Genomic DNA, 13,015 nt, shown 5'->3' with positions numbered 1-13,015 from the left:
CCCTAAAATGTCTCTGGAAGCAGAAGAAACTAAGAAAATCCTTAGAGTGTGAAGATAGTGGGTAATCTTAAGACTGGCGGCACTTTGGGCAAATGTTTTCCCTGAGCTAAATGGAAGAGGTTCTCACCAACTCACAGGTTTAGTACACATGGTAACTGAATGAATGAGAGTGCAGTTATCACACAAAGGAAACTTTATTTGAGCAAATAAGTATAACTTCCAAAGCCCTTACTCCCCAAGCAAGGGTGAATGGGTTCCTTTTATTTAGGGTTAAGATGAATATTTAGAAAGGAGAGCCTTGTCATTGTATGTAGAGGCAGGCATAAAGTAAAGTTTGCACCTTAAGGACACATGCCTATAAATACACTGTATCGTCATGTAAATGAGGCTTGTGCTCTTCCTGGGGTGGGGATTTTAGTATTACAATGAGGTAAGGGTAGTGTCAGTCACTTCATGGGTCACTCCATGGGTCACTCCATGGTCCATCTGCGCAGGTGTGAGTCAGGAGTTAAGCTCAAACTGGTCTGAGTGGTCTGGGCTGCTGGAGCTCTTCATCTGGGCAGTTGTTATTGCTCAAGGTGTAGTTTCGGTTTCCTTCACAGGAGGCTGGTCAAGGTCTTTTGCCAGAGTAAGAGATAAGGTGGAGAAAAAAGAGCTTAAGGAAAAATGTGGGACAAAGGTCAGTGGGTACAAGCAGGTGAGCAGTAAAGGTCAGGTTTTGGGGTCTGGTTGGTGACAGTATCAGTTTTTGTTTTGTTTTGGGGAGGGCAGGAGTGGAACCAGATAGATGGACTTTTGTTGCTTAACAATTATTATCATTCACATTATTCCTTTTTTTTTTTTTTAAAGATTTTATTTGTTTATTTGAGAGAGTGAGTGAGAGAGAGAGAGAGCACACATGAGCAGGGGCAGAAGGAGAGGAAGAAGCAGGCTCCCTTGCTGACGTGGGGCTCAGTCACAGAACACTGGGATCATGAGCTGAGCAGAAGGCAGACGCTTAACCGACTGAGCCACCCAGGCGCCCTGGAATATGCTACTCTTTAAAAAAGAAAAACTTGGGTGCCTGGGTGGCTCAGTTGGTTAAGCGACTGCCTTCGGCTCAGGTCATGATCCTGGAGTCCCACATCAGGCTCCCTGCTCAGCCGGGGGGGGGGGGGGGTCTGCTTCTCCCTCTGACCCTCTTCCCTCTCATGCCCTCTGTCTCTCATTCTCTCTCTCTCAAATAAATAAATAAAATCTTTAAAAAAAATAAAAATAAAAAACAAAAACTTAAACATTACTGCATAGGAGTTGCCGAGATATCTCTCATAACATCCTGCTTATGTAGGAAAGATGTTAGGGTTTGAAGCCGATGGCCAAGAAAGAAGGTGGTTTTATGAAAGCATGGGGCCAGGACTTGTGGGCTGAAAGAGCGGCACTGGGGTCATGAGGAGTGGTCTATTATATACTTTCAAGTTGGGAGGGGGATAGCGAAAGTCTCTAAGGAATTATGGAAGCAAGGTTTCCATGACCTTGAGGGGGCTAGCTATTGTTGGGGAAAGGTCATTTATTACTGTCTAGTAAAACCTTAGTCATGAGACCTTTCAGATGTATATCAGTGTGTCATATGCTTGGCGGATGATTGCCAACCTGTATCTTGGGGGGTAGAGATAAAGGAAGTTTGCAAAGGAATTTTTATATGTTAAAGTAACTTACAGGATCCTGGGGGTCGGGCTAAGACTGCCTTCTGCCCTATTGACATGGAGCGAGGCAGCCAAGTTCCTAGAGGAATGTCACTCTGCCTGTTTCAGGGACTTGTCAGTGGGCTATAGGTAGTAAGAAAATTTAATTTTTCTTTTGCCTTTGTTTCCCACATCACTCTTAGTTCTGTGGATGACAGCTGGGATTTGTAACACCTGATGCCTACTGCTATGTCATTTGTTAAGAAATTTCTTTCCTGGAAGAATTAGACGAGGCACTACTTTGCATATCCATAATGAAACAGCTCATACCCTACTCTGTCTTGCTGAATGCTTGAATAGTAGGATGTACGTACAAAGATGACACGCTACCTATCTTTCTTCCACCAGGGAGAACAAGGTAGCACAGCGTCCTTTTGAATGACTGTGGGAAGTAGAAAAATTACTTTCTCCCTAAGACGAGTGGGGTGAATCAAGCCAAGGTTTAAAATCCTTGATGAATTTTCCTCATTATGCAAACTGTTTTAAAGCAAAATTAAAGAACAATCTATTAATCATTACTAATACTTAAAAATTATACCCTTACTTCCCGGATTCTCCATAGACATTTAACTTCCGGAGAGGTGGGGCAGAGAGAATCCCTGCCTTTTCATGCTCTCTTGCATGTTTCTAAGTGATGCTTTCCTCATTTTCTAAGATACTCCCTCTAGCCTGTACTAAGGACTGTCTTTGTTCTTAAACTATTGAGTTTATTTTTAATATAAAATCATTACTTTTTTAAAAAAAGATTTTATTCATTTACTTGACAGAGACACAGCGAGAGAGGGAACACAAGCAGGGGGAGTGGGAGAGGGAGAAGCAGGCTTCCTGCTGAGTAGGGAGCCCAATGAGGGGCTTGATCCCAGGACCCTGGGATCATAACCTGAGCTGAAGATAGATGCTTAATGACTGAGCCACCCAGGCGCCCCTATATAAAATCATTACTTTAAATTCAGTAAAACAGCTAACAAGGAGAGTTTTTAAAAAATAAATTTGAAAAGGTGATCATAGAAAGAATACATGCTAATTGTAGAATATGGAAAATATACCAAAAAAAAAGAATATAAAAATCTATAAGCATACCACCCAGAGGTAACACCTATTAATATTTTATATCATAATTTCAGTCTTTTTTCTATGCATATATCTGTACATTTTAACCAAAGATGAAATCATAAAGTCCATTGGTTTTATAAATTTATTTTTCCCTATTCTTTTTTGGTATGACATGTAAAATATGTCACTAAATATTCTTCTTTTTCTTTAAGATTCTATTTATTTATTTGACAGAGGGAGAGAGAGATCACATGCAGGGGGAGTGACAGAGGGAGAGGGAGAAGTAGGTTCCCAGCTGAGCAGGGAGCCCAATGAGGGACTTGATCCCAGGACCCTGGGATCATGACCTGAGCCACAGGCACACTTAACCAACTGAGCTACCCAGTTATTCTTCTAAAACATTATTATACCTGGGGCGCCTGGGTGGCTCAGTCGTTAGGCGTCTGCCTTTGGCTCAGGTCATGATCCTGGGTCCTGGGATCGAGCCCCGCATTGGGCTCCCTGCTCAGCAGGAAGCCTGCTTCTCCCTCTCCCACTCCCCCTGCTTGTGTTCCCTCTCTCACTATGTATCTCTCTGTCAAATAAATAAATAAAATCTTAATAAAAACATTATATCTAAGACATTCTTATATTTATATGTATATAAAATATGCATAGTATTCTATCATAGGGTTGGGTCATAATATATGTAAATATACCAAATCATTTTTAATTTTTATGTTATGAATTCTAATGATGAAGCTCATTTTTTTTTTAAGATTTATTTATTTATTTGACAGAGAGCACAAGCAGAGGGGTTGGCAGGCAGAGGGAGAGGGAGAAGCAGACTCCCCACTGAGCAGGGAGACCAATGTGAGGCTCAATCCCAGGACCCCGGGACTATGACCTCAGCCGAAGGCAGACTCTAAACCGACTGAGCCACCCAGGAGCCCCAGTAAAGCTTATTCTTAATAACTTTTTAATTAATCAATTAATTAATTAATTAATTTAAAGATTTTATTTATTCAAGAGAGAGAGAGAGAATGAGCAGGGGGAGGGGAAGAGGGAGAGGGAGAAGCAGACTCCCCACTGAGCAGGGAGCCCAATGCGAGGCTCAATCCTAGGACCCTGGGATCATGATCTGAGCCAAAGGCAGTTGCTTAATCGAATGAGCCACCCAGGTACCCCTTAATAACTTTTTACACATGTCCATGAATAGTCCTTTAGGATATAGCCCCAGTGATGTGGGAAACAAAAGCAAAAGAAATGTAGCTTAAATTGAAATCTCCTCATAGTTTGCAGCCCACTGATAGATACCTGAAGCATGAAGAGCGTGACCTTCCTCAAGGACCTCGTGGCTGCCTTTAGTGCCTTAATGTTTAAAAGTAACACTATCTTGGCAGCAGCTGGCCCCTCAAGGTCCTGAAAGTCTTGCTTCCAGATTCCTTGGAGACTTGCGCTATCTCTAACCCCCACTAATTGAAAAGTATACAATCAGTCATTCCTCACAATCCCAGTACAGCTCTTTCTGGCCACAGGTCCTGTCCCATGAGTAGGGAAGGGGTTAAGGTATAGACAGGAGAGATTGGAGCCCCCCACTCTAGGCTCCCAAACTATTCCTGGCAGGTGGAGATGCTGAGACAGAGCTGAACAAGAGATAAGGGAACAAACCAAGATGGCACAAGAATCTCAAGGCCACAAGCTTCCCAGTCAGTTCTCAACAAAAGCCTGCCCCTAAAAGCCCTCAGTGGCCACCCATTTGGGACCCCTCTCACTCTAGAGAGTTTTCTTTCCTTTCTTCTCTTACCTTCACTTAATAAACTTTCACTTCACTTCACCCTTTTGTGTCCGTGAGATTCATTCTTTGACTCCGTGAGACAAGAACCCTGCAATCCTGCAACACCAGGATGGAATCGCTCATTCAAATGGTACATAAATTTTTAGGACTGTTCATATTTACTCTAAAATTTCCCTTGTTAAAACTTATGTAATTTAGGGGCGCCTGGGTGGCTCAGTTGGTTAAGCGACTGCCTTTGGCTCAGGTCATGATCCTGGAGTCCTGGGATCGAGTCCCGCATCGGGCTCCCCACTCAGCGGGGAGTCTGCTTCTCCCTCTGACCCTCTTCCCTCTCATGCTCTCCATCTCTCATTCTCTCTCTCTCAAATAAAAAAAAAAACAAAACTTATGTAATTTATGCACTTCAAAGTATTTTAATCCTTTTTTTTTTAAAGATTTTATTTTTTTATTTATTTGACAGAGAGAGACACAGCGAGAGAGGAAACACAAGCAGGGGGAGTGGGAGAGGGAGAAGCAGGCTTCCCACTGAGCAGGGAGCCCGATATGGGGCTTGAACCCAGGACCCTGGGATCATGACCTGAGCTGAAGGCAGACACTTAACGACTGAGCCACCCAGGTGCCCCAAAGTATTTTAATCCTTATTTTTTACTTTCTTATACATAAGATTTTAAATTTGTTTGCCTTACTCTATAGATAATACCTGTCATGCTTAATGATGTTTTTCAATATCCAATGGACTACTTGATCCTTTAGCATCCAGTTAGTATAGAGCTTTCCAATAGAAGTCTCCTCCATATACTAGATGATCATTTAATCTGAGAGCCATTTCCAACATTACATGAAAATGAAAAGTAAATTTAAAAACTTATCCATGAATCGCTTCAAAATATATCCAGGAAAATACTTTTTTGTTTTTTTCCACAAACTACCGTATCATTGGAGTATAAGTAAGAGATATAAAAATGGCAGTTTTGGGGGCACCTGGGTGGCTCAGTCAGTTAAGTGACTGCCTTCGCTTCAGGTCATGATCCCAGGGTCCTGGGATGGAGTCCTGCATCACGCTCCCTGCTCAGTGGAGAGACTGCTTCTCTCTTTCCCTCTGCTGCTCCCCCTGCTTGTACTCTCTCTTTCTCTGTCAAATAAATAAATAAAATCTTTAAAAAAATGGCAATTTTTGAACAGAAGTATATCTTTACAGTGTAATATAAACATTTGGAAATTATTCCTAAAAATCATATAGACTATGCAACTATCACAGAAATTAAAAATATCTAGATAAATTCATAGATGACTCAACAATGACTTACTCTTAAATTTGAGATTAAGTATATACAATTATTTCATAGAGCAACACTTTCCCATGAACTACATTCATCATAAATATTAGATGGCCTAGTAATCTGATACCAAATGAAATTTATTATATTCTATTGTCCTTACATTCACTTATTCAACAAATACTGAGTGCCTGTATGTGCCAGATTTTAAAGATTTTTAGTCTTTTTTTTTCTATAAACAATCTTCCATTAGCAATTTCATATTCTACATAGCAAGAGTTTGGAATTTCATGATGCTTAAATTACAAAAGAATATCAAGAGTACTAAATCTTTGATATTTGTGGAGACATATATGATTGGTGAATGATTCTGGAGTCCTAGAAATGACAATGGCTGGAGCTGGAGGTTTTCTCTCTCCACAGTGGGGATACTACACCCAAACTCATCTTCCAGATATCGAACTGCTAGTGTTGTCAGCACTCCTCAAAACAGCTGGTAATTAAGCTCAGGCTGCACAAGCAGGCTGTTTGTCCCCACACCACTTTCAGGCTCACCAGCCTAAAGGGACAGCAACAGAGGGGTGGGGGTGCTGGGCTAGAGGATAAGACAAAGTAATTACAAGCATTTTGTTTTTCATTGCTTGCAGGTACATTTCCTTGAATGGACCTTGAAGAAATAACTTTTATTTATACATAAGATCCCACTCTCCTGTGGCAAGCCATTATAGTGTTTTAATAACCTTCTCTCTGTCACTGAATGTCTTCTGCTACATTATTACAGTGTCTCTGGCTAAAGTTGTAGTTTCTTGTTAATGTTACCACTGTGGTTAACCACGAAATAAAGGAATCTTTATATATTGTATATAACAATAATACGTTGGTTAAACTATTAGTTGTTTATTGAAAGCATTACAAATTGTGTAGACTTCTATCATAATGTATCATAATATATTGGAATAAATGTGAACAGGAATGAAATCATTTGTCTGTGTGTTCTCAGCATCTACCAGACTTGTAGCACATAAGAGACGCCCAATAAATGATTGTCGAATCAATGAACTAAATTAAAAAAAAATTTTAAATTATGATCATTTCCTAAGAATGTAAATGATTTGAAATATCTTGATTTTTGAAAAATCTCTGGATTAAAATACAGATCAAGATTTTCATACATATTTATATATAAATATATATTATATATGTACTTATTTTATATAATAACATGATATATTATTATACAAAATAATATATTTTATTTATTTATTTACGTATTTATTTATTTAAAGTAGGCTCCATGCCCAGTGTGGAGCCCAATGCAGAGCTTGAACTCACAACCCTGAAATCAAGACCTGAGCTGAGATCAAGAGTTGGATGCTTAACTGACTGAGCCACCCAGACACCCCAAGACTTTAAGATATTTTAAGGGAAACTGTCCACATCTACAATATAAGGGGTTTGCCTGGATGGCCTCTCTTTTGTCATCCATGAAAATATGTAATTCTACCATGTTATGACTCATTGGACTACAAATGCCCAAATCTTCAAAACTAGTTATTTTTCATGTTTAAATAGTTTCCTTTAAGAAAAACATTAAAAAAAAAAAAACCCGGAGCCGGCCTTCACTCGCTTGCTTCTCGGTGCCTGCTCCCGGTGTCCCTGAGGGCGTGCGGGCCAGAGGCGGCCCCAAAGAGTCGGAGGCGGAGGGGAAGCAGGTGTGCAGGTCTAAGTGTCGCGGCGGCGCACTCTTCGGCGAGAATCGGGAGGAGGAGGAGACTGCAAGGATAGGCCCAGGAGCAATGGCGTCCAAAGAGGAACAAGCAGTAAAAAATCTCAACGTGGAGAATGCCAAACAGAAAAATGAAAAAAAGGATGAAAAGGAGCAAGTTGCTAATAAAGGAGAGCCCTTGGCCCTCCCTTTGGAAGCTGGTGAATATTGTGTGCCTAGAGTAAATCGTAGGCGGTTCCGTGTTAGGCAGCCCATCCTGCAGTATAGGTGGGACCTGATTCAGAGGCTTGGAGAACCACAGGCAAGGATGAGAGAGGAGAATATGGAAAGGATTGGGGACGAGATGAGACAGCTGATGGAAAAGCTGAGGGAAAAGCAATTCAGTCATAGTCTGCGGGCAGTTAGCACTGACCCTCCTCACCATGACCATCATGATGAGTTTTGCCTTATGCCTTGAATCTTGATGTTTTCCCTGAAGTTAATAGGAAGACACACCTGCTTCCTAAACTTAATGTTCTCAACGTACATTTGTTGTAAACCTTTTGGTGTTACATGTCTCTTGTGGGTCTCCTATGACCAGCTTCTAATTGAATGTTGTATTTTGACCCAAAATGTAAGATTCTGTCAGCAGGGGAGTTTTACCCTATTGCATGGCAAGGTGTTCATTATATATTGTGACGTTAATAAAGCAGTTTAAAAGACAAAAAAAAAAAAAAAAAAAAACCAACAAACCTGGTATAGTTAGGCCAGACCTATACTGTCAGTGGAAACAGAACTGAGTGGATTCAGACAGCAGAGCTGTGTGACTAGTCTAAACAATCCTCACTCAAGATGACAGAATGCAGGCTATTTTTACATGTAGTGAGGATAATTTTTTTAAAAAATGGCTTTATGCTTTAAACAGTCTTTTCACACTCCATATTGACTGTGCACATGGCTTGAGATAAAATAGAATTACAGTATGGTAGAAATACTACAGGGGCAGCTCGTTGACAATCAACAACTTTGAAAGCTTGGATTGTAAAACCACAGAATTTGCCTGGAGAAAGAGGAAAAAATATAATCCAGTATCTAACAAAGTGCTCTTCAACCTCTAGCCCGGAATTTTGTGTAGTTTCAGCAATGGCCCAAAAGAGTAGCAATTCAAACCAAAGTGAGTCCCACCAGGACTGTTCCAGTATGAAGTATCTATTCTAAAATGGGGTAATCAATCCCTAGTCTGGAGTTCCTGAAACATCTCTGAGGAGATTGCGGGCAGTTTTAGGGTCAACTACAGAATCTCAGTCTAGAGAGATCCCTTGACATTATGAACTCGGGCTGTGGAAAATCCAGTGGCAGTGTTTCCCTAAGTGTGAAGGCTACTGTAGTGAAAGGTAATACCATTTTCCTGCTCACCCCTCTGTGAATGTGTGACCACGGTGTCCTCTGGGCCCGTGCTCTCCAATATGAGGTCATTAAGTACATATGGCTACTGAATACCTGAAAGTGGCTAATTCAAATAGAGATGTACTGTAAGTGTAAGATATACACCAAATTTTGAAAGCTTAGTATAAAAAAAGAAACATGTAAAATATCTCACTAATAATTTTTATATTATATGTATAAAAGATATTTTGGATAAATTGAGTTAAATAAGATACACACACACACACACACACACACAAACACACAGAGGAATATTACTTAGCCGTTAAAAAATAATGAGATTTTGCCCTTTGTGACAACATGGATACAGTTAGAGGATATTATGCTAAGTGAAATAAGTCAGGCAGAGAAAGACAAACAAATACCATATAGTTTCACTTATATGTGGAATCTAAAAAACAAAACAAAGGAACAAACAAACAAAAAACAGACTCTTAAAGACAGAAAACAGGGTGCCTGGGTGGCTCAGTTGGTTAAGCGACTGCCTTCAGCTCAGGTCATGATCCTGGAGTCCCAGGATCAAGTCCCACATCAGGCTCCCTGCTCAGTGGGGAGTCTGCTTCTCTCTCTGACCCTCTCCCCTCTCATGCTCTCTCTCTCTCTCAAATAAATAAATAAATAAAATCTTAAAAAAAAAAGACAGAAAACAGACTGGTCGTTGTCAAAGGGGAGGTCGAGGGGATGAGCAAAATAGAAAAAGGGAATTAAGAGGTACAAACTTCCAGTTATAAAATAAACAAATCACAGAGATGAAAAATACAGCATAGGGAATATAGTCAATAATACCGTAACAGTGTCACATGGTAAGAGATGGTGTCTACACTTATCATGGTGAGCACTGAGTGAAATACAGAAATGCCAAATCCATATGTTGTACACCTGAACCTTACATACTTTGTGTATTAATTATACTTCAATAAAGAAATAAGATATATTAACATTAATTTTGCCTATTTCTTTTTACTTTTTTCAAGTGGCCATTAGAACACTTTCCATTACGTGTGACCTACATTTGTGGTGCACATTATATTTCTACTCAACAGTGCTGCTCTGGACAGATGGCACCTGGAAAAGCTCCTGTCCATCCCAACACTCCACTCTCACAGAATGCTGGGAGCTGCGCATGGAACCACCAGAGAAGGCTCGGGCTCAGGCAGAATGAAGATCTGTTTGATGGCGGATAGCTGGGGGCTGTGTGGGGAGCTCAGTGCTGGGTGCTGGGGTTGAGTCTGGGGCTGAAAGCAGATGAAATAGTGGGAGGAAATAACAGATTTTTGCATTTTGTTTCTTTTAGTAGATTTATCTAAGTGAGCAAATTAAAAAATGTATTAGTACAGTTAGGTCTGTGGATGTGTGTATACGGCAACTGAAGTTTGTTTTTTTACATCAAGGTGACTGTTTACTTCACATTCTTTGAATAAATATAATAATAATATTATTTGATGGTTTTTATTGTGAATTCTTAACTTTTCTATTTCATACAGCACAGGGTTCATATTCTCCATCATATCAGGAGATAGTTTGCTTTGAGTCTTTCAAGGAAGGAGAGAAGCCAACCAGGCTGCCCCGTACTGTTTCTTCTCTAACATTATCTATACAGCAGTCATATTCTCACATTGCTTTGCTATTAACACTTAAAGTGCCTACATTTAGGACCTGTGAGAGGAGTCGGTAATATGTTAAGCCGTCCTTTTGAATGTTTCTATCAGCCCCTGAGGACTCCAGTTGCATTATTATGGAAAGATGTTCAAGAACTTTCCGTTTAAATGGGGTACAAGAATTCTACTGAAGACATTTCTTTTCTGTTAAAGTTCACAATGCAGAAAATTACAAAGGGCAGAAAAACAGCCTTAGGATGAAGGCAATTTTGAAAACAGAGTTGAGTTCATTGACCATCTTCTTCCACAAAGAGAATTTATTTATTTGTTTACTTGCTTGGCAATTTGATGAGAGTCCCCCAGCTAGGTGCAAGGTGAAGGTATACAGTAGGTGCTAATTTCATGAAATCTTGCAGGCAATTAAGAAGAAACCTCAGTATAATCTTATTTGTTAATTATAACTCAATAAAGAAAAAAAGAAGAGGAAATCTCACAGAGGACAATTTCTAGTATGTACCTGAAAATTTCAAAATGGAGAAATTCAAAATTAGCAAACAGGAAGAAATTTCTTTTAAAAGAGAAAGATGTTTGTTTTTACCTCTTAAAAAAGATCAAGAGGTCTGCTATCAATTCTAGCAGACTCCCTAATAAGTAACAACAATGTGTCTGCCTGGCCAAATTTTCCTATGGGCTTTGTTCCACTATTGTTCAGAAGCCAAGAATTAAGTTGAACTGAAAAAGCCCAGCTTGTTTTTGGTCATCATATTGTGTTATCAATGTTATGAAATAACATATAATGTTAGAAAAACAAAGTACAGAAAGGGAGTTCTTCATAACTGCTTTATTTCTTCTGTATTTAAATTTGTACTTGGGGAAAAGAGAACAGAAGACGCAAACATGTTTCTTCTTTTTTATAAACACATGTAGTACAAAATCCCCTTAATTTGGAACTAATTTGGCTGAGCACCTCTGGGTGGAAACCTATGGGAGACGGTGGAGAACATGACTTGATCCCAGTTTCTTATACAACCAGTTGCAGCTATTTTTTTAAAAAAAGATTTTATTTATATATGTATGTATGTATGTATGTATGTATGTATGTATGTATTTATTTAAGAGAGAGAGAAAGAGAAGGCACAAGTGGGTTGGGGGAGGGCAAAAGGAGAGGGAGAAGCAGATTCCCCACTGAGCAGGGAGTCTAACTTGGGGCTGGATCCCAGGACCCTGAGATCATGACCTGAGCCCAAGGCAGATGCTTAACTGACTGAGCCACCCAGATGCCCCACCAGTTGCAGCTATTAATGAGTCCATGACCCCAGGGCATAAGATGTCATAGTCCTTATTTTTTTTAATTAAAATTCAATCAATTAACATATTGTATATTATTAGTTTCAGAGGTAGAGTTCAGTGATTCATCAGTCTTCTATAATATTCAGTGCTCATTATATCACATGTGCTCCTTAATGTCCATCACCCAGTTACCCCGTACCCCCACCCCTCCCCTCCAGCAACCCTCAGTTTGTTTCCTGAGATTAAGAGTCTCTTATAGTTTGTCACCCTCTCTGACTTTGTCTGGTTTTATTCTTCCCTCCCTTCCCCCATGATCCTCTGTTTTGTCTCTTAAATTCCATATATGAGTGAAATTATATGATAATTGTCTTTCTCTGACTGCCTTATTTTGCTTAGTATAATACCCTCTTGTTCCATCCATATCGTTGCAAATGGCAAGATTCCATTTTTGATGGCTGCATAATATTCCATTACACCCCCCCCCCCCATCTTCTGTTTCCATTCATCTGTCGATGGACATCTGGGCTCTTTCCATAGTTTGGCTGTTGTGAACATTGCTGCTATAAACATTGGGGTGCAGGTGCCCCTTCGGATCACTATGTTTGTACCTTTGGGGTAAATACCCAGTAGTGTAATTGCTGGGTCAGAGGGTAGTTCTATTTTCAACTTTTTGAGTAACCTCCATACTGTTTTCCAGGGTGGCTGCACCAGCTTGCATTCCCACCAACAGTGCAGAGGGTTCCCCTTTCTCCGCATCCTCGCCAACATATGTCATTTCCTGCCTTGTTAATTTTAGCCACTCTGATCGGTGTAAGGTGGTATCTCATTGTGGTTTTTATATTTCTCTGATGCCAAGTGATGTTGAACATTTTTTAATGTGTCTGTTGGCCATTTGGATGCCTTCTTTGGAGAAATGTCTGTTCATGTCTTCTGCCCATTTCTTGGCTGGATTATTTATCCTTTGGGTGTTGAGTTTGTTAAGTTCATTATAGATTTTGGATACTAGCCCTTTATCTGATAAGACATTTGCAAATATCTCCTACCATTCTGTTGGTTGCCTTTTGGTTTTGTTGACTCATAGTCCTTACTTTTCTAAACCAAATGTCATCAGCTTTGAGCTCTCACACATTTACCTGGCAGAAAATAAA

General features: G+C 39.9%; 1 protein-coding gene and 1 long non-coding RNA gene across 3 annotated transcripts in view; one reads left to right on the top strand and one right to left on the bottom strand.

Moving 5' to 3' along the window:
• Positions 1-226: 226 nt before the first annotated feature.
• The window catches only part of LOC118356726, a 28,057-nt gene continuing 15,268 nt past the window's right edge, over positions 227-13,015 (bottom strand). The window contains exon 3 of the long non-coding RNA XR_004819918.1: positions 227-655. This is a non-coding gene — a long non-coding RNA (uncharacterized LOC118356726). The remainder of the gene's footprint in view (positions 656-13,015) is intronic.
• LOC118356725 (protein BEX1) lies at positions 7,438-8,259 on the top strand. 2 transcript variants are annotated; one of them, XM_035726217.1, is made up of 2 exons: positions 7,438-7,540; positions 7,620-8,259. In XM_035726217.1, the coding sequence occupies exon 2, from the start codon at positions 7,625-7,627 to the stop codon at positions 8,009-8,011; it is 387 nt and encodes a 128-aa protein (XP_035582110.1). In that variant the 5' UTR covers positions 7,438-7,540; positions 7,620-7,624; the 3' UTR covers positions 8,012-8,259. The 2 variants fall into 2 exon arrangements, with proteins under 2 accessions (XP_035582110.1, XP_035582111.1); XM_035726218.1 differs by having other exon boundaries at positions 7,444-8,259.

The sequence above is a fragment of the Zalophus californianus genome, chromosome 2 (genome assembly GCF_009762305.2).
Source record: "Zalophus californianus isolate mZalCal1 chromosome 2, mZalCal1.pri.v2, whole genome shotgun sequence".
In the NCBI taxonomy this organism is placed as follows: domain Eukaryota; kingdom Metazoa; phylum Chordata; class Mammalia; order Carnivora; family Otariidae; genus Zalophus; species Zalophus californianus.
This window is presented reverse-complemented; position numbering and strand designations above follow the sequence as displayed.

Coding starts and splice junctions, on each gene's coding strand:
- LOC118356725 (XM_035726217.1), top strand. CDS start 7,625: ATGGCGTCCAAAGAGGAACAAGCAGTAAAAAATCTCAACGTGGAGAAT.